At 41.4% G+C, this 24583-nt stretch overlaps 3 protein-coding genes across 3 annotated transcripts; all 3 read right to left on the minus strand.

Moving 5' to 3' along the window:
- Positions 1-216: 216 nt before the first annotated feature.
- On the minus strand, positions 217-1823 carry LOC127360482 (odorant receptor 131-2-like). Its single transcript, XM_051394918.1, has one exon. The coding sequence runs from the start codon at positions 1579-1581 to the stop codon at positions 616-618; it is 966 nt and encodes a 321-aa protein (XP_051250878.1). The 5' UTR covers positions 1582-1823; the 3' UTR covers positions 217-615.
- A 14080-nt stretch (positions 1824-15903) lies between these two features.
- Positions 15904-17607, minus strand: LOC127360483 (odorant receptor 131-2-like). The gene has a single exon (XM_051394919.1). The coding sequence runs from the start codon at positions 17352-17354 to the stop codon at positions 16395-16397; it is 960 nt and encodes a 319-aa protein (XP_051250879.1). The 5' UTR covers positions 17355-17607; the 3' UTR covers positions 15904-16394.
- Positions 17608-20388: 2781 nt separating this feature from the next.
- LOC127360362 (odorant receptor 131-2-like) lies at positions 20389-22015 on the minus strand. The gene has a single exon (XM_051394759.1). The coding sequence runs from the start codon at positions 21751-21753 to the stop codon at positions 20788-20790; it is 966 nt and encodes a 321-aa protein (XP_051250719.1). The 5' UTR covers positions 21754-22015; the 3' UTR covers positions 20389-20787.
- Between the last annotated feature and the right edge of the window lie 2568 nt (positions 22016-24583).

Genomic DNA, 24583 nt, shown 5'->3' on the forward strand with positions numbered 1-24583 from the left:
ATCTTAACCAATAATATTACACAATTATTTATCGTTTACAGGATCTGTAAAGTGACTACCGTTATCAGATAATTATAGTTAAGTTAAAACTACAATATTTTTCCTAAAGTGGAAAGTATTTCACAATTCTATTGAAATACAGAACTTCAACTTAAGGCTAGATGGACAAAAAACATGTAATAGTATATGTGAGGAGCAGGGATGAAGCAAAAATACTTTTTAATACATATCAAATAATATTGTTTTATTTTATTTCATTATTATGCCACAAACATTTACTGCTCCCATATTCCCTGAAATTGAAGGCTCTGAGGAAATTGCCATAGATACATAAGTGCCGCAATTACATCACACATTTAAGGGTAAAATTCACAGTGAAATAATTGTGATGATCAGCTTTTCTTGCTTAGATGATAATTTCAACCAGCTTCTATAAGTGGATTTTAAGAAATACTGACAACTTAGAGTTGAACATAAAAAACAAATGAAATAAATACAAATACAACAAATAAATCTTTTGGAAAATTCAGTTTGTTTCCTGTTATGAATGCTGGATATGCTGACTTATGAAGTCCATTCTGTGGACAGCGTGAGTTCAAAAAACATATAGAGAGGTTAATTCACTCCATGTATCTTAGGCCTCAGCTTTGGCTGGGGTGAGAGTGTCAGTCGACAGCATAAATAGTACACAAGTATGGGTCTGATAGTCTGGTCTCTGAGTCCATAGATGAGAGAACTCAGACATCTGGGCAGAATGAAAAAACACACATACAAAAAATTCTGCATACGCGCAAATACTACCCTTGAAACAGTTTTTGAGATAGCTAAAAGCAATGGGTTGTTAATGGTTGAGGAGAGACTGAGGCCCAGCTGTACCAGATGCAGCAGCAGTGTGTTACGAGCCTTACGGGCTGAAGCTTTGTCTGTGGAGGCTGACCTGGCTGCTATCACCACACCAATATAGGAAGAAATAACTGCAATACCAGCTGAAGTAAACAGAAAACAAGTATATGCTTTGTCATAAATATCAGACATTGGGGTAAGAAACATGAGAAGTGAGCTACAAAGTTCTTTCATCTGCAGACTGTCCAGGTCTGAAAATGGAAAATCCAACAGCAAAAGGACTCGAATTAGAACATTTAGTGAACAAAAGGCCCAAACCACAATGATAGCCACTGCTGTGTTTCTGATGGTGATGATGGTAGCGTGCCTCAGTGGGTAGCACACAGCTACATATCTCTCCAGAGACATCACCACCAGTGTAAGAGGGGAGATTTCATTAGTGAGATTGGCAAACATTACTAGAAGTCCACAGAAAGGATACGACACCATTATTCTACAAGAAGACAGCAGGTACAGTATCTGACCCAGTGCCATCTGCATGGTATCTGAGAAAAGGAGGTTACACAGAAGAGTATAACGAGATGTCTCACGAAACACCAGTTTACTCCTCAAGGTGAATAACATGGTTCCATTAATGAAGAAAAACACACAGCATGGTAGTGTAGTCAGAGTGGAAAGTATAACTCTTTCCAGAAACCCCAGTCCAATTGTTACGTTGGTCTGAGACTGAGTTGACATCTCAGAGAAGCATTTAAGACATGAGAAAGAAGGTCCAATAAATCTCTGCCTGGTTATATGACAAACAATGAGAAGAAATGCCTGCTGATTCACATCCAAACAACCCCCAAATCACCCAAATGCATTTTCCCTGTGCAGATAATGAGCAGGTTAGAGTTTGTGCTTGCTGTCCATGTGAGCAGAGCTGGTCTGCCTGCCCCCTCTTCTTGTACACCAGGTTTGCTGTACACCCTGTTCACGTGACACCATCATAACAGCTCAGTAACTGGTGACGTAATCTGTCTTCTCCTTACACTCCATGGGATTGTGTCAAAGTGTAAATTTAGTACGTAAACTTTATTCCAACAGTTCCTCTCAAAACCAGAGTAACAAGGTGCTTCACAGACACACATAAAATGCTGTGTCGTATAATACAATAATACATTTGGGGAACTGGCAAACAAGAGAAATAAAACTAAATAAAAAATACATAAAAACATTGGACAAAAACACAACTAAAATTCTATACAAATATTTTCTATACATAATATTTTTTAAAAATGCAGCATAATATAATATGAAATTAAAATATAATACTTTTGAACTAGCAAACAGCTGTGATAGAATGAATAAACCGTATGCAGACAATTGTGCAGTTATGCAGTAAATGTATTCGCATAAAGAGAGCTGGTTATGGACAGATAAGAAGAGGAATATATACTGTGATGGTTTAATGAGCTTTAGATGTCCAGAGTTCAAAAGTCAGATGCCCTGAAGCTGTCCCTGAGCCTGGTGGTGTGGGACCAGATGCTCTGGTAGCACTGGCAGTTTGCAGCTGGGGTGATTGGGGTCTTCTTCCTGCACTGCTTGGTAGAGGTCCTCCATGGATAGTGATGTGCTAAGCAGTTTTCACCACAAACTTTATCGTAGGTCAGGTTAGTCACATGAAGCCCAGGCATATTGCTTTGTCTCTCCTACTCACTGAGTGAATTCATGATCAGCGTGCGTGAAGAATGAAACTCTCTGTGTCTCTTTCTGCACCTCCACCGGCCATCTCACCGTGACCACCTGCCGGTGTCATATTATCTTTCCTCTTAGAAACCCTCTGAAATTTTTTTTATTGATATTCCTTTCAAGAAATCCAGATCCAACATTGTTCTTTGGCCATGACCATAGGCAAGGCATCCCAATCTAACTAACAGTTCCGTTTATTTTAGTAACCAAGGAGCCTGCAGTGGCAAATTAATTTGAGACTTGGTGGTCCTGGTGCACCGGTTCCAGGAACCCCCATAACCTGCCTACAGCATGCTCCATTGGGCACGGCAAGGGTCTCAGCCCTCTAAGCCTAACCTATATGCACTTGAATAGGCTGGAACCCATTCAGGAGTCACAAGGAGCCTCTATTATGAAACATATTTCAATTTGACATTGATAAGTCAAAATACAGTCATTCTATGGCCTTTGACATTTGGGAACAGTGACCCCCTATTCTAATGTATTCCGATTGTCAGAATATATGAAATTGAGCTTCAAATTCTGACTTATGGCATACTTTTGAAGGGGGGGGGCTCAGTGTTCCCAAATGTCAATACAAATTTTTAAAATGTTCCTGTTTGTCACACTGATATTCGGGAACAATTTGGGCTGACATTTGGGAACACTGATCCTTGCGCAAAAGTCAGAAGGTTTCCAGGTGTCCATTGTGTCAAATGTTAGATTTTTGACCCAAATGTCAAAAATATACCCATCTGTCAATTCATATTTCATACGGACAAGAATGATGTTAGTATTCAACAATGTCCCCATCCGTCACTGTGCCAAAATCTGTGGCTTATGTCCAGTTGGCCAACCTCATCAATGCCCAGCAAGATCTCCAGTCACCGGCTCCTTGCCCTGCAGCCCAGTCGCTGGTCCCCTCCCCTGCAGCCCAGTTGTTGGCACCCTGCCCTACAGCTGTAACAGCATTAGCTTGCACTGCCAGCCTCCAGAGCAGTCCCGCCTGCATTGCTGGCCTCCAGGTCATCCTTCAGAGTGTCTGGTTGTCCTCTGGCCTGCCTTTCAGAACTGCTTCACCTGTCTGATCAGCCTCCTGCCAGGTCACCTTCGCGGCTCCGCCTATCTGACATTTCCAATGCAGCCACCATCCAGCCCTCAGGTAGTCTGTCTGAGTGCTCCATGTCTGACCCTGATCTTGTCGCTCTGAACATACTCCTCATGGGGAAGTGGGACTCGTATCTTACTCAGGCTATGTTTGCGGAAAGACACCTCACTGGAAGATGTTGCTACCAGCAAAATTCTCTTTAACTATCTGCAGAGCGGGCAGCATCATCACAAGTGGCAAGGATAAGTGACGGTACTCTGACCAGTAATCCTCTCCTGGAAAAGACGAAAAAGGGTAACTGACCTGTCACCAGAGCTTTTGAATGCGATAACTATTCCGGATGCCTCGCTCTGTCTGTGCTGTCCGCTCGGCCTCAGCCACAACCCCAGCTGAGAGTGGATACACCTGAGATTAGCTAGCTTGGACTTAGCTGATTGTTGGTCGTATACCCCTCTAGAACACTGTGTTCTCTGAATGCTGGGCTACTTGTGGTTCCTATAGTCTCTAAAAGTAGAACAGGAGCCAGAGCCTTCAGTTACCAAGCTCCTCTCTTGTGGAACCAGCTTCCAGTTGTGGTTCGGGAGGCAGACACCCTCACCACATTCAAGAGTAGGCTTAAGACATTCCTCTTTGATAAAGCTTATAGTTAGGGCTGGATCAGGTGAGTCCTGAACCATCCCTTAGTTATGCTGCTATAGGCCTAAACTATCGGGGGATTTCCCATGATGCACTGAGCTCTTCTCTTCCTCTCTCTCTCTCTTTCTGCAAATATTCATGTCCCATTAATGGATGTTACTAACTTCACTTCTTCCCCGGAGTTCTTGTGCTTTCTTGTCTCGCAAGTTCTCATAGATCCTGGTGGAGCCTCCTGCCATGGTCCTGCTTGACTGCCATTGCTAATATCACTGATATTATTATTACTAGTTACTATTATTACTATAATCACTGCTCATTGTCCCCCACTGTTGTTGTCGCCGTCGTCATCATCTTTTCATGTTCATCATCATCAGTCACTACTATTAGTGTAGTTGTTGCTGTGCACCTTTGTCTCTGTCTCTCTGCCTCTCTCCGTCTCTCTCTCTCTCTTTCTCTCACCCCAACTGGTCGAGGCAGACGACCACCCACCTAGAGCCGAAGGGTCTGTTCAAGGTTTCTGCCTCATAAAAAGAAGTTTTTCCTTGCCGCCGTCACCAAGTGCTTGCTCATGGTGGGAACTGCACATCAGTGACCAGCAGACAGCCCACCCAGATCCCTTCCTCATCCTGGCTGGGGATTTCACCCACACAAACCCCAAAAGCTTGTTTCCACACCAATATCAACTTTCCCACACGAGGAAACAATATCCGGGACAATGTCTGCACCACACACAGAGGTGCCTACAAAGCCCGTCCCCTCCCCCACCTCGGGGCCTCAGACCACACCACAGTTATGCTAATGTCAGCATACAGGCCGCTGGTTAAAGTCACCAAACCAGCTACAAAGCAGGTATGCGTGTGGCCTGAGGGATCTTCAGAGGCACTCCAGGACTGCTTCTCCACCACTGACTGGAGCATGTTCAGACAGGCATCCACCTACAACAACATCACAGACCTCCAGAAGTACACGTTGACCGTCACTTCCTACATGAGGAAGTGCATGGACGATGTCACGGTCACCAGAACCATCTCCATTCGGGCCAACCAGAAGCAATGGCTGACAGGGGAAGTCCACAGGCTCCTGAGGGCCTGTGGACTGGCGACGAGGTGGGCCTGAGGACAGCCAGGGCCAACCTGTCACGAGGCATCAGAAAGGCCAAGAGGCAGTATTCCAGGCCGGTTGCTCTGGAACACACACTCTGGTATCACCAACATACCCACGCAACTTAACTGACGTCACTGGCATGCTTATTTTAAACCCATCCTTCCCAAACCTAACCAAGTAGTTTTGATGCCTAAACCTCACCAAACAGTGGGTATTTTCAGAAAAAGATAGTAAAATAGTCCTCCTCGCCGTCCTCGTTGGCCTCGTCCCCGCTGCTCTGGTAGTCGTGGTGATGGTGGTGGTTGCCTCTGTGGCGGCTACTCTCACCTGGACTCACGCTGGCCACGGCGCACAAAGAGCCCGCCAGCTCCCTCCACGCCCGGCTACTGGCCGACTCTGACCCAAAGCCTGCTGAGATGCAATCACCGCCCCCTGTTTGGAAATGATTGCACATATAAATTCAATCTCATCTCCAGTATTCTCTGGTGTTTTAGTCCTGGATTAGTTCCAGTATTTGTCTTGTATTTTAGCTCTGATTGTTGATTCTCAGTGAGATCAGTAGTATGAACATCATTTCATGTGTCCTCTGTGGGACATAACACCGAGGCCGTTATGCATGCAGTCTAACTGAGTCCTAAAGTCCTGTGAAGAGGACATGCTGGCCTTTCTCGTGATGTAACACACATGGGGTGTGTCTTGTTTCTGTTCTTCATCTCTTAGTCTGAACTGAAATAAATTAATGTTTTTGAAATGGATGTTCAGTTTAAGCTTTTTAACCCGTGTGCTCTGCTTCTAAACGTATATAAATTCGAATTACAGTCCATAAATAAAAAGATGAAGTAAGGCAGCAGTTCCCAACCTGGGGGTCCGGACCCCCACTAGGGGTTGCCAAAGCTTCATGGAGGGTCTTCTTGATTGAAGACATACTAGAAAACTTTTTTTTAAAAACACAGTAGTAGTAGTAGAAAAACAAGGAGAAGAAAACTTTGTCAAAAAGGAAGTATATTAAGTCTTTAAAAAATACATAATACAGAGGATTGTATTGCATAAGTTCCCTAAACAGGAAATAATCTGCTTCATCCAAATCCTGAGTTCACTGTTTGGTTTCATTGTTCAGTTTTGAATATAATATGATATATTATAAAATATATGTCTCTTATTCAGGGGTCGACAGTTTAGTTAATGACAGAAAATGTGTTCCTTAAGAAGCAAGGTTGGGAACCACTGACTGTTCGTGTATGTGAGACATTCTGCCTGAAATATATCAAAGGGTCCATTATTATTATTAATAAAGGATATTAGCAATATAACTCACAGACAGTGACTGTCTGTATGAACATTATAGAGGAAAATAAAACAGTTTTCCTCCCCCCTCCCTTTCATTCAGAGCCGTTCTGGTCCGTATCCAACCCCCCCTTACCGGGGCCGTGCTCGGGTTGGAGTCGCCCCTCCGTCCCTGCAGCGGAGCACCAGCAGGAAGCGGACTGTCTCGCCCAGGTAGAGGTGACTGCGGCGGGGCAGAGTGCGATAGCGGGCCGGGTCCGACAGATCCGTGATGGGCACCGCCGGAAAATACATGAAATACTCGCACTGAGACTCCATCATCTGCACCATGGCGACGAGCGGAGGAGGCTGCGCGAGCAGGACCACGGTCAGCGCGCACACACCGTGACACACACTTCCTGTTCGCACTTTCACCATAAAAGCACGCTCTTTGTTCCACAGAAGAGGGAAAATTAGACCATTGCGCCCCGCAGTGGAGACACAGTGGTATAGAGCTTTATTATATATATATATATATATATATATTTTAGTTGAATATATAGGCTACTGTTATTAGTTGAAAAGTGAGCCCTTACAGTGCTTACTTTTCAGAAATGTGTATATATTTATCATTCCTGATATAAAATCAATATGAGCACAATGAGCATTATATTCCCTGTGAGGTGCATCCATAGTGTGTGTGCACTGTGTTACGACTGGCTCAAAGCCACAACATTATTAAGAGACACCATATTGGTACGATGCAAAGGAATACATTTATTAACAAAAAGACAAAGGAAGAGCAACACAAACAAAGGCTGTGATCTGATAAAGTTAGAAGCCAACAACACTGGAGAAAAGCTGAGAAGTGCTTTTACGGACTGAAAAGCTAGCTCACACTTTGTGTCCCAAAACAAATCCTTGGTGGGGCTAAGGAGGTCAGTCAAAGGAGACACAATGGCAGCAAAGTTACGGCAGAACCCTCTATAATAACCAGCTAGTCCAAGAAAGCGACGTAGTTCCCACTTAGTGGTGGGAACAGGGAACTCAGCGATAGCTGTTATTTTGGCATCTACTGGCCGCACTTGACCCTGACCAACCTTCTTGCCAAGATAAGTGACGGTGGCCTTGGCAAACTCGTATTTTGCCAGATTCAGTGTGAGGGAAGCATCTTGCAAACACTGAAACACAACAGACAAGGTTTCCACGTGGGACTGCCAGTCAGCAGAATAGACTACCACATCATCAAGGTAGACCTCACAGTTTGCCACACCAGACAGCACCATTTTCATAAGGCGCTGGAAAATGGCAGGGGCATTGCGCATACCAGATGCCATGACTGTATACTGCATGTACCTGTCTGGTGTCACAAATGCAGAGATCTCAGAAGCACGTGGTGTTAACGGTACTTGCCAGTAGCCCTTTAGCAGATCCAACTTGGTGATGTAGCGAGCAGCTCCAACTCTATCGATGCAGTCCTCTACATGAGGAAGAGGAAAAGAATCTGGTTTAGTTACAGCATTAGGTTTCCTGTAATCAGTACAAAAGCGTGGTGTTCAATCAGACTTTGGCACTAATAAACACGGAGAGCTCCAGGCACTGAAGCTGGGAACAGCCAGGCCATGCTGTTGCAAATACTCAACCTCTTTTTGCATTTGAGCTCTTTTTGTGGGATTCACACAATAGGCATGCTGCTTAATAGGAAGACAGTCACCAACATCAATGTCATGCTGCAACACAGTGGTTTGGGTCGGTACATCTGAAAATAGCGAATGATGGCTTTCAATTAACTTGAGAATATCACTCTTATCTGTCCCAGGAAGATGAGACAGGTAATTGTCCAAATCCCCTAATACTTGGGAATTCGGCAGCCGTGCACACAGAACAGGAGCATCTTGCACCACTAGCTCATCATCCTGAGGAGAATAGCATGGCAGCACTGCTGTTACAGCTACAGGCAACACCTTAGCTGGAGGGGAGTGAGACGTTTCAGCGAACCTGTCAACATAAGGCTTGAGCATGTTCACATGACACACACAAGTTTTTCGTCTCCTATCAGGAGTACGAATAACATAATCGGTTTCACTCAGTTTATTTTCAATCACATAAGGGCCGGTGAACTTAGCTTGAAGCACTGAACCAGGAATAGGAAGAAAAACCAACACAGAATCTCCAGTTTAAAACTGCGCTCAATAGAACTCTTATCAATGTGAGCCTTCATTTTAGATTGGGAGCCAGACAGTGCTTCTTTCGCTACCTCACAGGCATGATGAAGACGCTCTCTGAAAGAACTGACATAGTCCAGCACGTTTTGACTGGAAGAATGAACCCCAGTCAGCTGCTCACGCAACAACTTCAACGGTTCACGAACTGTGTGGCCAAATACCAGTTCCGCAGGACTGAAACCCAATGACTCTTGAACAGTCTCTCGAATAGCAAAAAGCAGGAATGGTATACCTTCGTCCCATTCCTTACCAATTTCAAGACAATAAGCACGCAACATAGTCTTAAGGGTTTGGTGGAAGCGCTCTAGTGCCCCCTGGCTCTCTGGGTGGTAGGTGCTAGAGACCTGATGTTTCACAGCCAACACTTCTAACACCTGAGAAAACACTTTTGACATAAAATTGGTACCCTGGTCTGTTTGAATGACCTTTGGCAACCCAAAAGTGGTACAGAATTTCATCAATTCTTTCACTACCACCTTAGCTTTAAGGGAACGCAGTGGAATTGCCTCAGGGTATCGAGTTGTAGCACACATTAAAGTCAGGAGAAACTGGTGACCAGATTTTGACTTGGGTAACGGGCCAACACAATCAATGATGAGTCTCTCAAATGGCTCACCCATCACAGGTATAGGATAAAGTGGAGCCTGGGGGATCACTTGGTTTGGTTTCCCAATCAATTGACATGTATGACATGAGTGACAGTAACTTGACACATCACTTTTCAAACCAGGCCAGAAGAAATGTTTCAATATGCAATAGTAAGTTTAAGCTATCCCTAGATGACCCGACAAAACATTATCATGAGCTAAGCTCAATATCTGTGCCCGGTACCCAGCAGGGACAACTATCTGATATGCAGTACTACACCCATTGTGATCAGCTAAGGGAGCCCACTTACGCATGAGGATACCATCCTCCCAGTAGAAAACCACTTGAGAGGCACCAATCTCATTTTTAGGCAACGCTGCTGCTACACACTTAGCCAAGGAAGGATCGGCCTTCTGAGCCTCTATCAGCTGCTCCCTGCCAACCTTTACCTGAGTCTCAGACTCATCAGACAAGGTGACAGGACTGGACAATGTAACCTCAAAAGTATCAGCTACAGTGGAATCAGTAAACTGCTTTGCTAAAGTTAACTCAGCAGTGGCAGAGGGACCATTAGACACAGTCCCAACAGTTTCTTCACATGGAGCTATAAACATTTCTGAAAGGTCTAACACATCCTCAACCTTACGTGACTGAGCGCGAGTACACAAGCAGGAAACACTTTTTGGCATCTGAGATAACTGATCACCTTGGTTAACAGACCTAGATCCAACTGGGTTGTTCACGATAATGGGCGTAGGGAACACCTCCCCACCAGCCAAATCATTACCCAAAATCATGTCCACTCCTTCTACAGGAAGGACTTTAAGTACACAACATGTAATGGGACTTCAAACCAAGTCAGTCCACACCCCCGCACCAAAGCATTTTCACAAGTAGAGGTTTCTTCAGAAAGGGGCAATATTCCCTCCACCAACAAAGACTGAGCGGTTGCTGTATCTCTTAGGATACGAACTGGGACAAACTCCTCTGACTCAGAGGTGGCCACCAACCCCTCCATACGGAAAGGTGCAAAAAGATCAGGTTCAGTGCTGTCCTCACTGGACTCACTCAGACCTTTCCCCACCCCAGGCCTGTCTTCACTGAAATGACTGAGACCTTCTTCTCCACCAAGCAGACGTGGCACTGAAGCTAGTAATGCCACTGGCTTAGCAGCTTTCTGCTTTTTATTGAGAGCATAACAGTCAGCTATAACATGACCAGGCTTTTTTAAAAAAAAAAAAAACTCTCTCAGAATTTCCAAAACCAGAACTAGTAGGCTTTGTAGCAAAAAATGAAGAACAAGGACCATTACTGCCAGCTTTAAAACCAAGAAGACGAGGAGAATCATGATTCTTGACCTCACAAGGTTTATCATTAAAGACCGCTTTGTGAGCCAGGACATATTCATCAGCAAGCACAGCGGCATCCCCAACTTCGGACACACGCTGCTCACTCAGATAAATTGCAACTGCTTCAGGGACACAGTTTTTAAATTCTTCCAAAAGTAACAACTCACAAAGTTGCTCTTTAGTTTCAACTTTTTGAGATGTGCACCACCTATTGAAAAGAATTTCCTTATCTCTGGCAAATTCTGCAAAGGTCTCATTTTCAACTTTACGACAACCTCGAAACCGCTGCCTATAGGCCTCTGGGACCAGCTCATAGGCCCGCAAGATGGCTGCTCTAACAATTTCATAGTCAGCGCTATGGGTGAGTGTTAACGAAGAGTAGACCTCTTGTGCTTTACCTGTTAAGACACACTGCAGCAACAGTGTCCATGCATCTTTAGGCCATTCAAATGTGGTGGCTACACGCTCAAAATAGGAAAAGTATCTGTCCACCTCCTTCTCAGAGAAATGAGGAACTAAACTAATGTTCCTCCCAACATCGAACCGAGGAGAAACAGTAGATTTAGGAGAACTGGCACTCTGAGACTGCTTCTCAACTGACCTCAGCTCTAATTCCTTCATTTTCGCCTCATGTTCCATCCGCAACCTCTCCATTTCCAACTTCCTTCCCTCTTCTCTATCTTTTGCCTCAATTTCTAACTGTTTGATTTTAAACTGCAACTCCAACTCTTGCAAACGTACAGATTGAACATCCTGAGTTTGCAACTGCGCAGCTTCCGTCTTACTAGCAGACACCTTAACAGGGTGACTTAAGTCTGAATCTTCAGACTCACTTACAAGCACTCCCTGCTTAGCAAGAGCAGTGACTATTCTGGCTCTCAGCTCATCCTTCTTAAGAGAAGTTGATGCAGTTTCAATGCTGTACTGCTCCGCAATGGACATGAGCTGTGCCTTGTTGCAATGAGAAAGCTGCTCTGCTGTAGGAACTTCTCTAAATCTTTCTAGGTCGAACTCCATAATGAAATTGCCACAATAACCTTATGCAAAGATGAAGTACCACTGAAAGGCCCAACCCAGTGCAACAAAAAAAACTAACAAAAAAAACAACCCTACCACACAGAACCAAAACGTAATATAACAAAAAGCGCAGCTAATGTCACCGTCGGACTACACAAAGCCAGAAGTAAGCACTCAGAGCTTACAAAGCACACACTAGGCTAAACCGTAACAGTTACTCCACAACTATTTCTTGCCACACAGTATAGAAATAGTATTACTACTGCCACTCTTACATGAGTGATACATACAACACCACTCATGCACCAAAATCAACTGCTCTTCTCCACTGAGAAGAAAGTGGATCACAAGTGTAAATGCTGCAAAAAAGACATGTGACTAAACAAACAAAACCCACACATACATGCATGAGCATCAGGGTCACAGGACAAGACCACCACAACAGCCTAGCATTTGACTAAATCCTCCACGCAAAAAGAAAGAAAATTGCTCCAACTCCCCACACTCACCCTACATAGTGTGTGTGAAAAACAAAGGCCAGCACATGTCACCACATGCTATGTCTAGCATAGAAGTTAGTGTTCTTAACTAACCTACTCTAGAGCTTACCTGGTTCCCTCTCTATCTAAGACTGTTAACTCTAACTTACTAGGACTCAACTAGTCTTTGTCGGCTTTCCTGGGCACGCCGGGGGCCACCCCAGGGTTACCGCTCCAAAACAATAAAATGGTGCTGGTCACACAAACACCCGCCGGCTGACTTAACCAGGCAAGCTCTCAGAAAAACCCCTACCTCATGTGGCAACACAAGCATGGACCTCCTAACTAACAAACAAAAATGGAAAACATGGGTCTAGGGGAACAAAAAACAAACTCACCTACTCCATACTAAACTTTAGACGAGCCCCCATTATGTTACGACTGGCTCAAAGCCACAACATTATTAAGAGACACCATATTGGTACGATGCAAAGGAATACATTTATTAACAAAAAGACAAAGGAAGAGCAACACAAACAAAGGCTGTGATCTTGTGCCAGGGAATTGAGAGAGAGAGGGCGGAAAAAAGGATCCACTTTTATAGGCCACGCCCACAGCTTCATGCAGGTGCCCTCAATCATCACTCAGGACTGCACCTTGAACACAGAGACATAACAGACACACAGGCAAAAGGATAGAAAAAGTACAATGACACGTAACAACTGGAAGATCACACTACCGCCTGCACTGAGGTGAAAAGGAGATCAAACCCAGCAGCACAGCGACCTCTGCTGGTCTGCAGGACGTACAGCAGCCGTTCAAACTGAGGCCAGACAGCTCTGAGTTCAATGTGTGTGTCAGGAAGCTCTCATTATTGATCAGATCTATCTATCGCTGCAGTAAACTGACATATTATAAATAACTAATGAGAGCAGAGCCTGTGTAGCAGAGTTAATGATGGACAGTCTGTCCTTCACTAACAGCTTCAACACCGACTAACACAAGAACGCTTTATTTTACTGGAATTAGCTGCTATTACTGGGAATCAGACAAAATATAGTTATCAAAGAACTGGCTAGCAAGTACAAAGTTAATAATAATAATAATAATAATAATAATAATAATAATAATCTTTATCATAGCACCTTTTCAATGTTTACAAAGTCAAACTGGTTACATTGAACATTTTAGGTAACACTAACTCAAATGTTTAAGTTAAAAAAAGTAGCTTTATTAGAATTTTTAAGTGACATTAACTTTCCTAATTTAGTGAGTTTTACTACATATTTTGTTTTCATCAGATTACTCTCCCAACCCAGTTGACAAAAAAACCTACACTGATAATGAATCATCAAAACTGTGATTATGTCTTTCTAGTGCATATCACATTATTCTCTTCTTCTCACCAATGTTTCTTTATTAGCATCCCCATTAGCACCATTAGCATTGTCTATTCTTTTACACACACTGTAGAAAATGGTAATATTATGGAAAATACTGTAAAATAACTTTTCTATAATTAGAATCCAGTTTTTAGCTTTAATCTTACATAACTTTTTAACATTTAATTCAGAAAATGTCCACACATAAATCCAATGCATATAAATTAAATACAGATGAACTCTGCTATAATACAAATAATCAGGCTTAAAGTTACAGCAGAGTACAGAGTGCTGTTATTATTTCATTTTTGTTATTTTAATCTGAATGTTAAAAGTTATAGAACTGTAATAAAAGTCATTATCTGTGAGATTACAGTAATTATTGCTGTTTACACTGATAACAACTGTATTTGGACAGTTTACCAATGCTTATTCACTGATAAACAACATTTATTCAACGTTTGTGTTGTGAAAAGTTCTATAATTATACAAGATATCTGTCAATTAAAAAGTCAAATCCATGTAAAATTACACAACAAATATTTTTTTTACTGATAGATGTCACTAATTTTACACAAGTTTAGAAATGTATTAACAATATTAAACTTGAATTTAACAGTTTAATCTATTAAATAAAATCAGCAAATGACCCAGGGGTTTTAGCCAACTATAGATGGAGGAATCATCGTTAACATGTACAAGTAACATGATTAGTTATATAGTTTTAGGACAGTCAGGTAATGAACAAATGAATTAAAGTTATTGTTGAAAAGTTCGAGCACATCTGATCATTTTACGCTTTTTATAGGAACATTCCCATCATATGTGTTTATTACTTTAATAGAATGTGCTCGGTTAGGATTTATCATGTGGAGGATGTAACAAGGAGAAAAACTAAAATGAATGAGAATGTTTTAGGCTCAATGTGCAGATACAGTGAAATACTGAACTAACGAAGGTCCACAAACTAAAAAACACAGCTGACTTTTAGCAGGTGGGCCGACGCAAATGATCATTTTCTATAGTCTATAAAATGGTTTTGTCTGAACAGCAGTAAAAGCAAAGCTGATCAATTTGATCTTACAGAAGGAAACCTGTACATATTCACAGTCATTCATTCAAACTCAAAAGTACACTAAGGTAGAGACTTAAAGGGAAGCTGAGTAAAAAACTAAATTAAATTAACAAAACATCTGAGGTACCAAGAAACACAAATATGAAGATAAAAAGTTTAGAAGAATTAGTAAAACAATAAAACCTTAAGGTAAATGAATTCAGTGCTACTGTACAGTGTAAAGACCGAACCCTGTTGTAGAATATATTTGGATGCTGGCGTACACAGTCGGCCTTAGTTTCCGGTAAGAAAACTGCAGCTACTCCAGAGAATTATGTTTTCCTTCTTTATTAATTCCTCACATGAACAACGTACAGGATGTGTCTTGTTGTGGTTTCCTGAATTACACAAAATAAATAAACAGCAAATATATTATTATTTTAACGAAATAAAGCAATAAGACTGTGAACTAAACAGATACACAGTACTATGCAGTAAAATAACATGAGGTCGGAATGACACTCCGTATAGCCGCACGTGGGCGCCCAGACCACATCATTACACTGTCATACACAACAACTGTACTAAACGTAAATGTCGTCGGGTGCAGAGCCCGTACGCAATATTAAACACACAATGAAATAGTATTATATGTCTAGAACATATATATTAGGGAATTCAAACATATTAACCAGACTCTGGTAATATATCTAATGTACAAAAACCGTGTGGCGTCAGTACTTTTACAACATAGCAGCTAACATAACAATAAACAGTGAATATAAACTTACTCTGCACTCACGCACAACGGACACAAGTTATTTGGCTCGCTCAACGCCCGTAACAGAGAAGGAGGTGTGCAGCACGCGACGGGTAACTTAGCTACCGTCGGGACGGTTCTGACGTTCCTTCGGGACCTCGGTCCTTCCGGTTGCGATCGCTCTTCCCGTACACGCAGGCGGAAGTTTGCACACCTGTCATTCACCATTAAGAGTTTTAGAAATTATGCTTAAAAATGACTTTTAAATAAAAAACGTTTTTGTTTTCGAGTCTCAGATAGCTGCAGTTTGAGCGAGAACCTCATGTTGAACCACATTCTCTGGTTTCACTCTCTCAGATGTTTGGCAAAGAATGAATAAATATAATGATGATTTATTTTGTACTTTATTGATTATTTGCTTTTCAGCAGAGCTTGGATAACGAGCTAAGTTAAAAACAGTAGAATAAAAAGTTAATCACAGGTACATAAATAACAGCATGAAGAGAGAAACACACATTAAAACAGACAGTAAAGCCAGTAAAAGCAACTGAAACAGGCACTTCATCTGCCGGATCTTCAGGTCTTAAATTCCAAAATAATTTGTGTTGTTTGTTACATCCTAAGCTATCTACCAGGTGCTGAACAGATTTTATACGGCTGGGCTTAAATGTGTTTGAATACGGTAGTGGAAGTGGCCAGAGACAAATACAAACATTATATTCCGTTTGCTCTTTGCAAACAATAAAGGACATGAAGTTGAGGTTTAGTATGAACTCATCATAAATAATTAAGGGAACAAATATAGTCCTGTTGCAGTACGAACCAAGTGTTTTATATATAAGTTTTGAATCATTCGGTATATTTTGGGGTGAGACCTCAGCCTTTACCGGGACGACTGAGTTTCAGTCGACAGCAGAGATGGTACATGAGTACGGGTCTGATGGTCTGATCTCGGAGCCCATAGATGAGCGAACTCAGACATCTGGGGAAGATATATATAAACACATAGAAAAAACTCTTGATGCGTCCAATTATTACTCTGTGTAGGGTTTTTGAGAGTGATATAACAATAGAGGTGTGCAGAGTTGATAAGAGAGTGAGACCCAGCTGCACCAGATGCAGCAGCAGTGTGTTACGAGCCTTACTGGCTGAAGCTTTGTCTGTGGAGGCTGACCTGGCTGCTATCATCACACCAATATAGGAAGAAATAACTGCAACACCAGCTGATAGAAACACAAAACCAGTGTATGCTTTGTCATAAATATCAGACATTGGGCTGAGAATCATATCTATGTCAGAGCAAACATCTGTCATCTGCAGACTCTCCAGGTCTGAAAATGGAAAATCTAACAGCAAAACAACTCGAATAAAGACATTCAGTACACTGAAGGCCCAAACCACAATGATAGCCACCCCTGTGTTTCTGATGGTGATGATGGTAGCGTGCCTCAGTGGGTAGCACACAGCTACATATCTCTCCAGAGACATCACCACCAGTGTGAGAGGAGAGATTTCATCTGTGAGAATGGATAACATAGTAAAAACACCACACACAGGATATGACAACATTATTTTAGAGGCAGCCAGTGTGTACAGAAACTGACTCAGTGCCAGTAATACAGTGTCTGAAAAAAGGAGGTTATACAGCAGAATGTAACGAGAGGTCCCCCTAAACACAGATTTACTCCTCAAGGTGAATAACATGGTCCCATTAATGAAGAGAAACACACAGCATGGCATTGCAATCAGCGTGGACAACAACACTTTTTCCAGTAATCCCTGATACTTCTGCTCAGAAGTAACGTTGAGAGTCTGAGACTGATTTACATACGACATCTTAGATCAACAGGTTAATATTGATTTTCTTAAATGGTTCTCTATCTGAAGAACAAAAGCACAACAACGTTAGTCTAGTTTGTATCTTCAGAGTACAGATTCCTGATATGTTCACATGTAAACCTTAAAATCATCCACATACATTTTCCCTGTGCAGACACTCAGCAGGGTACAGGCCTGGCTTGTTTCTGTGTAAGCAGAGTTGGTCTGCAGGGTTTGTCTGCCCTCACACATTGTTTATGAGCTCTGTCATCACACCTACTACACGTGACACCATCAGCATGTCATGCCACATCTACATGGTTAAGAATTACCCAACTAGGAGTAATTATGAGGAAGTTACTCAGTAATAGGGATGAATAGAATACTAGATTATTTGACTGAAGTTAAAGTGAGGTTATTTGTGTCAATATGCTTAGGTAAAAGTAAAAAGTAGGTCATTTAAAATGTACTCGGAGTAAACATTACTGTTTGTGCAATATAAGGGTACAGAACTTAAAAAACCTGCCATCTCTTATGGAATTAACAGTAGAATAAAACATCACCAAGGCAGACAACATGTAAACAATAAGAACTCAATAATCAGCCACAAACAAGCAAAAAGAGAGCTGAAATGATCGTGTAACCCACCTAGAAGGTAAGTGCACACTGGACCAGTTTAATCTAGATTCGTAGAGAGGGGTAATGAATTGAATTGGACACCACCATGAGTAACCAGGACACAAAGTTAGGTTGTAGCAAAATTATTGTATTAACATAGATTTATAACATTTCACAACATCAGACCAGTCTTTTACTCAATTAAATGTCTTTTGAATCTGGTGCACCAAAAATAAAATAAAATATTTCCCCCCAAAAATAATAAAAAGTTTAGTTCAGTTCAATCGTCTCCTGAAATCCTTTTCCATAGTCCTACCACGCTGATAGCAGGGCAGATGAATAACTCATACGAATGCTCAATCCAGGTGCTCAACGCGGGTGGCTCACCACCCCCCTCGTTAGGGAGAGAATCAATCCAGTCCAGGATCCAGAATCCAGGGGTATCCAAAAACATAGCCTGTGTAGCATGACACGGCTTATAAACATATGCAATCTATTTCACTTTTCTGACTGTACAGCTTTAACTTTATCAAAATCAATTTCAATACAACCCTTAATACTTAATCCATGAATTTAGGATAATTGTTGTACTGCAATGTTAACATATGAAATGTCAACTTTTACATTTTTACAACCAAATTATTTAATGGCCATAAGCAAATGTTAAATAACTGAAATTGTAGATGGATTATGAAAACCACTTACAGTTTAACATGAAATGCTCACTGCATTTGGATAATGCATGTAGGAATATAGATTCCTGATCATAATACTGACACCTTGTGGTCGTGCACACCAACAAGAGAGTAATTCACACAGTTTCATAGTCTATGGAGTTAGCTGGGTAATTGCTTACTTTAACCACAAACGTAAGTAACACATATATTCTTACACAAATGTTCTTATTTGACTCTACCATGAAAGAAAATACTAAACAAAACTTTACACTTATTGCTCAGTGGCTAAACACTTGGCTAATGTGGCCTTGTGCAGCACGTGTATTATATTCAAAACTCACAGAGAAAATAAAAGCATAAACAATGAACAGATGTCATCAAGGTTTCCCCAACTCTTGCCTGTTGAACAGTTTTTTCCTTTTTTTTCTTTCTACATGAGGTTTAATTAACAACGTTTCACTCGCGATTTCAGCTCGTTTTCTCATTCATTCGCTCTGCTCCGTTGTCTCCCTTTGCACACGTTAGACTGCATCTCTCTAACCTGAGTGAAAAGACGGGACTTGGTTCGCTTTTACACCAATTGGAGTTAATCATTCCTCCTGAACCAATGAACGTATTTGTTATGAAGTTTTTTGTTTACTGACTGAAAATTAGACATCTGAATTAAGATGAAATAATGACTTAAATATGCAATAACGAATGTGGAAATAAAAGACAAGAAAATACATAAATTGTCAGTGAAAGGAAATAATTTGTGTTTTAGTAACACCTAATTTCCCAGTGGGTTACAATCGTTATCACTGGTCTGTCCTGTTTGACTTCCTGCCAATAGGCTGAGATGATTGATCTCTGTGGAGCATCACAGGTGACCACTCCCGAACCAAATGTACCATAAATAGGTAGATATTGAAAATGATTAGAACTATGAGACGTTACACATGTCGTCTCAAGTTTGTCTCACAAGTTGAAATAATTTAAAATATCAAATGCCTATATGGAGCCTGCTGCTATCAGCCAGGCAAACAAATTGGCTGACTGTAAACAAGACAATTGGGGGTATCCTATCTGGAGCTGTCAATTCTTATTTTTAATTCAAGCAAATCTTACATATAGTGATACATTAGACAACAATGTTCTTCTACTTTAGTAAAATAAGCAATATGATTGTGTTGAGTGTAGAAATATTCTGTTACATGACTTCAAAAGTAAGTACTTAACTTACTTTAGAAGAACAAATGTGTTAGGGTTAACAGTTTTACTTAAAGTACTATGCATACTTCCCTATTGATTATTTCAGAATAAATTATTGGGTTATTATTACTAATGCATTAATTTGATATGATCTGACAATAAAGTCACGTCATCATAATTGACTTCCTGCTAAATAAATGTTAAAAAGTTTTCAGAATATATTTCTGGACTATAATTATTGATGCATTATTGTGTTCATCACTTTAAAGTTTCAACTAGTAAAGATGGAGCTCATTGTTTGACTTTATGTACTGCTGTATATTTTGTGATTTTCCCTAAGTGGATCTGGTCTCATCTCATCTTAACCAATAATATTACACAATTATTTATCGTTTACAGGATCTGTAAAGTGACTACCGTTATCAGATAATTATAGTTAAGTTAAAACTACAATATTTTTGGAAAGTATTTCACAATTCTATTGAAATACAGAACTTCAACTTAAGGCTAGATGGACAAAAAACATGTAATAGTATATGTGAGGAGCAGGGATGAAGCAAAAATACTTTTTAATACATATCAAATAATATTGTTTTATTTTATTTCATTATTATGCCACAAACATTTACTGCTCCCATATTCCCTGAAATTGAAGGCTCTGAGGAAATTGCCATAGATACATAAGTGCCGCAATTACATCACACATTTAAGGGTAAAATTCACAGTGAAATAATTGTGATTAACAGCTTTTCTTGCTTAGATGATAATTTCGACCAGCTTCTATAAGTGGATTTTAAGAAATACTGACAACTTAGAGTTGAACATAAAAAACAAATGAAATAAATACAAATACAACAAATAAATCTTTTGGAAAATTCAGTTTGTTTCCTGTTATGAATGCTGGATATGCTGACTTATGAAGTCCATTCTGTGGACAGCGTGAGTTCAAAAAACATATAGAGAGGTTAACTCACTCCATGTATCTTAGGCCTCAGCTTTGGCTGGGGTGAGAGTGTCAGTCGACAGCATAAAAAGTACACAAGTATGGGTCTGATAGTCTGGTCTCTGAGTCCATAGATGAGAGAACTCAGACATCTGGGCAGAATGAAAAAACACACATACAAAAAATTCTGCATACGCGCAAATACTACCCTTGAAACAGTTTTTGAGATAACTAAAAGCAATGGGTTGTTAATGGTTGAGGAGAGACTGAGGCCCAGCTGTACCAGATGCAGCAGCAGTGTGTTACGAGCCTTACGGGCTGAAGCTTTGTCTGTGGAGGCTGACCTGGCTGCTATCACCACACCAATATAGGAAGAAATAACTGCAACACCAGCTGAAGTAAACAGAAAACAAGTATATGCTTTGTCATAAATATCAGACATTGGGGTAAGAAACATGAGAAGTGAGCTACAAAGTTCTTTCATCTGCAGACTGTCCAGGTCTGAAAATGGAAAATCCAACAGCAAAAGGACTCGAATTAGAACATTTAGTGAACAAAAGGTCCAAACCACAATGATAGCCACTGCTGTGTTTCTGATGGTGATGATGGTAGCGTGCCTCAGTGGGTAGCACACAGCTACATATCTCTCCAGAGACATCACCACCAGTGTGAGAGGGGAGACTTCATTTGTGAGGCTGGCAAGCATGACAAGAAGACCACAGACAGGATATGTTAACATTATTCTACAAGAAGACAGCAGGTACAGTATCTGACTCAGTGACATCTGGATAGTGTCTGAGAAAAGGAGGTTATACAGAAGAATGTAACGAGAGGTCTCACAAAACACAAGTTTACTCCTCAAGGTGAATAACATGGTCCCATTAATGAAGAGAAACACACAGCATGGTAGTGTAGTCAGAGTGGAAAGCATCACTCTTTCCAGGAACCCCAGTCCAATTGTTACGTTAGTCTGAGACTGAGTCGACATCTCAGAGAAGCCTTTAAGACATAAGAAAGATTAACCTGTTGATGTTAACAGGACACAGAAGTCCATTAAATCACTTTCTGTTTGTCATCTGAGAACAATAAAAACAAATGGAAAAACACATTTCAAGCACATGTGCCAAGTCAGATCCAAAAAATACCAAATCCCCCACATGCATTTTCCCTGTGCAGATAATGAGCAGGTTAGAGTTTGTGCTTGTTGTCCATGTGAGCAGAGCTGGTCTGCCTGCCCTCTCTTCTTGTACACCAGGTTTGCTGTACGCCCTGTTCACGTGACACCATCAGAACAGCTCAGTAACTGGTGATGTAATCTGTCTTCTATTATTTCCCAACACCCTGGTCAATGTGATCATGTCTCACTCAGTGTGAGACTCAAGACTTACAAGGTGCTAAAAAAAACTGTACCGTATAATACAATAATAATTTTGGCAAATACTGAGGAGTAAATCAAAATAAAAAATGTATAAGTGGCTGTTAAAAATACAGCACATTCTATAATAAAATTAAAACATAATACTGGTGAACAGCTGTGATAGAATTAATAAACTGTATGTAGACAGGTTGTGCTTAAAGAGCACTGGATATGGACAGGTGTGAACAGGAAGTTCAAAAGGTATATATTGCGATAATTTAACCTGTAAAAAAACAAAGTAAAGTGACAAATTAATGAGCTTTACAGGTTAAGAGCTCAACAGTCTTATGAGCTGCTGGATAAAGCTGTCCTGGAGCCTAGTGTAGTGGGACCACATGGTAGCACTGGCAGCAGGCAGAACTAGTTTTGGCTGTGGTGATTGGTGTCTTTGGTGATCCTGTTTGCCTTATTCCTCCACTACTGGGTGTAGAGGTCCTCCATGGAAAGCAGCTTTAATCCGGGTGATGTACTGAGCAGTTTTCACCACCCTCTGTAGAGCCTTACGGTTGAAGGTGGTGCAAAGTCGGTGATGAAACCAAGTCAGGATACTCTCAATGGTACATCTGTAGAAGTTGCAAAGTGTCCTGGAGTCCGTGTTGAACATCCTCAGACTGCAGAGGAAGAAGAGCCATTCTTTGTGATGGTGTCAGTGTGAGTCCAGCTCAGGTCCTTGCAGAGGTGAACCCTGAGGAACCTGAACTCTCTCCATCGTAGTTCCATTGGTGGTGATGGGGGCACGTCCTTCTCCCTGTTGCTTCCTGTAGTCCATAATCAGCTCCTTTGTTATGCTCACAAAAGTGCTCTGACCTCTTTTCTGTAGGCCGTCTCATCTTCGCTGGTAATCAGGTAAATGATCATCGTGTCATCAAGAACCTTGATCATGGTGTTGGAGATTTGGGCGGTGCTGAATCCCACATCTCCGAGCTTGATGATGAGTTTAGAGGGCACAATGGTACTGACTGTTGAACTATAGTTAATGAGCCACATGTGACAGTGTGTTCCTTTGGTGAAAGTAGGAGTAGATGAGGACCATGGCATTGTCTGTTGACCGAATTTGATCTGAAAACTGAAGCAAACTGAAGTTGGTCCAGGAAGGAGGTAATTTGACCAACCACTTTAAGGACTTCATGATGGTGCTTCATGACTTGGCCTTTGTTTAGATTTGCAACCTTCTATCTTCATTTCCCTCTGTGCCAAAGGCTTGGTAGGTAATCTCGACTAGTTCCCTTTACCTCAACAAGAATGGTTCACAGGACAGTTTCAGTGACTGAGTGAGGAGCGGCTGAGTAATTAAACTTAAGGAGATTTGTTGATCTGATGGTTGGTTCTGAAGCTTAAGCTCCCTGACTCATAAAGCTTCCTCTAGCCTAGTTTCCCCTGCGTTACAATATATACCTCTATCTGCCAGGATCTCTTTAAATAATGTTATAAGGAGTTCGGTCTAGACCTGCTCTATTTGAAAAGTGTCCTGAGATAACTTCTGTTATGAATTGGTGATATACAAGTAAAACTGAATTGAACTGAATTGAATTGAATCTCAAAGTGTTTTCCCTGTCTGGGTCTGAACCATCTCAGGGCTAATTTTTAATTGTATTTAACATTTTTCCAACCAGGAGAGGTCCTATTGACAATTGAAAAATCTTTTTCAAGGGAGTCTTGGCCAAGACAGGCATCAGCGCAAAATAAGAATTAAGGAATGCTTAGACCTCCAAACGTGACGGCAGGTCCAGGTGTATGCATTGGGTAGTCAGACACTTAAAATGGATGGCCCAGCATTTCTTCACCCGGATGCCTAGTTTGATGGTGAAGATGAAGATGGGTGGCGAGAGAGAGCTGTCTACACCCTCACAAGTGACAGGTCTTCCCACATTTGGGACTCTGCAGGGTTCGGGAGAGCATTTCTTTACACCAAACAAATGTTATAACATTTAGCAGTTTTCCTCAACTCCTGGTCCTCAATAGGTTGTGGAATGGCTGCTGGTAAGCAAGCTGCCACCCACTGATCTTTTGGTTCAGATAAGAAAGATGGTCCAGCACTCTACTGATTAGGTTGAGCAAGTTCCTGTAGAGTTCTACCATACGTAATGCCATGAACGGGATTTTCTTGCAGTACCTCCAGTCAGACTTTAGCACTAATTGTGTTTAGACAGGTATAGACAAGTGGGTCATATTGGTTGCAGGATCTGTAAAATGCTGCGCATAATGGGGGTATTGGTGCTAAAGGAAGAGCACCCTTTGTAGCCCAGGGTATCTGGGATGCAGTTCCATCTTAGTCCAGTCCAGTGTCAGCTCCTGACAAAGAGAGCAATCATTAGATGCTATGCTACTTGATCTGGTTTCTTGTGGGAAATAACCTCTGTGACAATGCTAACCCACTGGCAGATCTCAAATCATACCTTGG

Source organism: Dicentrarchus labrax, unplaced genomic scaffold (assembly GCF_905237075.1).
Source record: "Dicentrarchus labrax unplaced genomic scaffold, dlabrax2021, whole genome shotgun sequence".
NCBI lineage: Eukaryota > Metazoa > Chordata > Actinopteri > Moronidae > Dicentrarchus > Dicentrarchus labrax.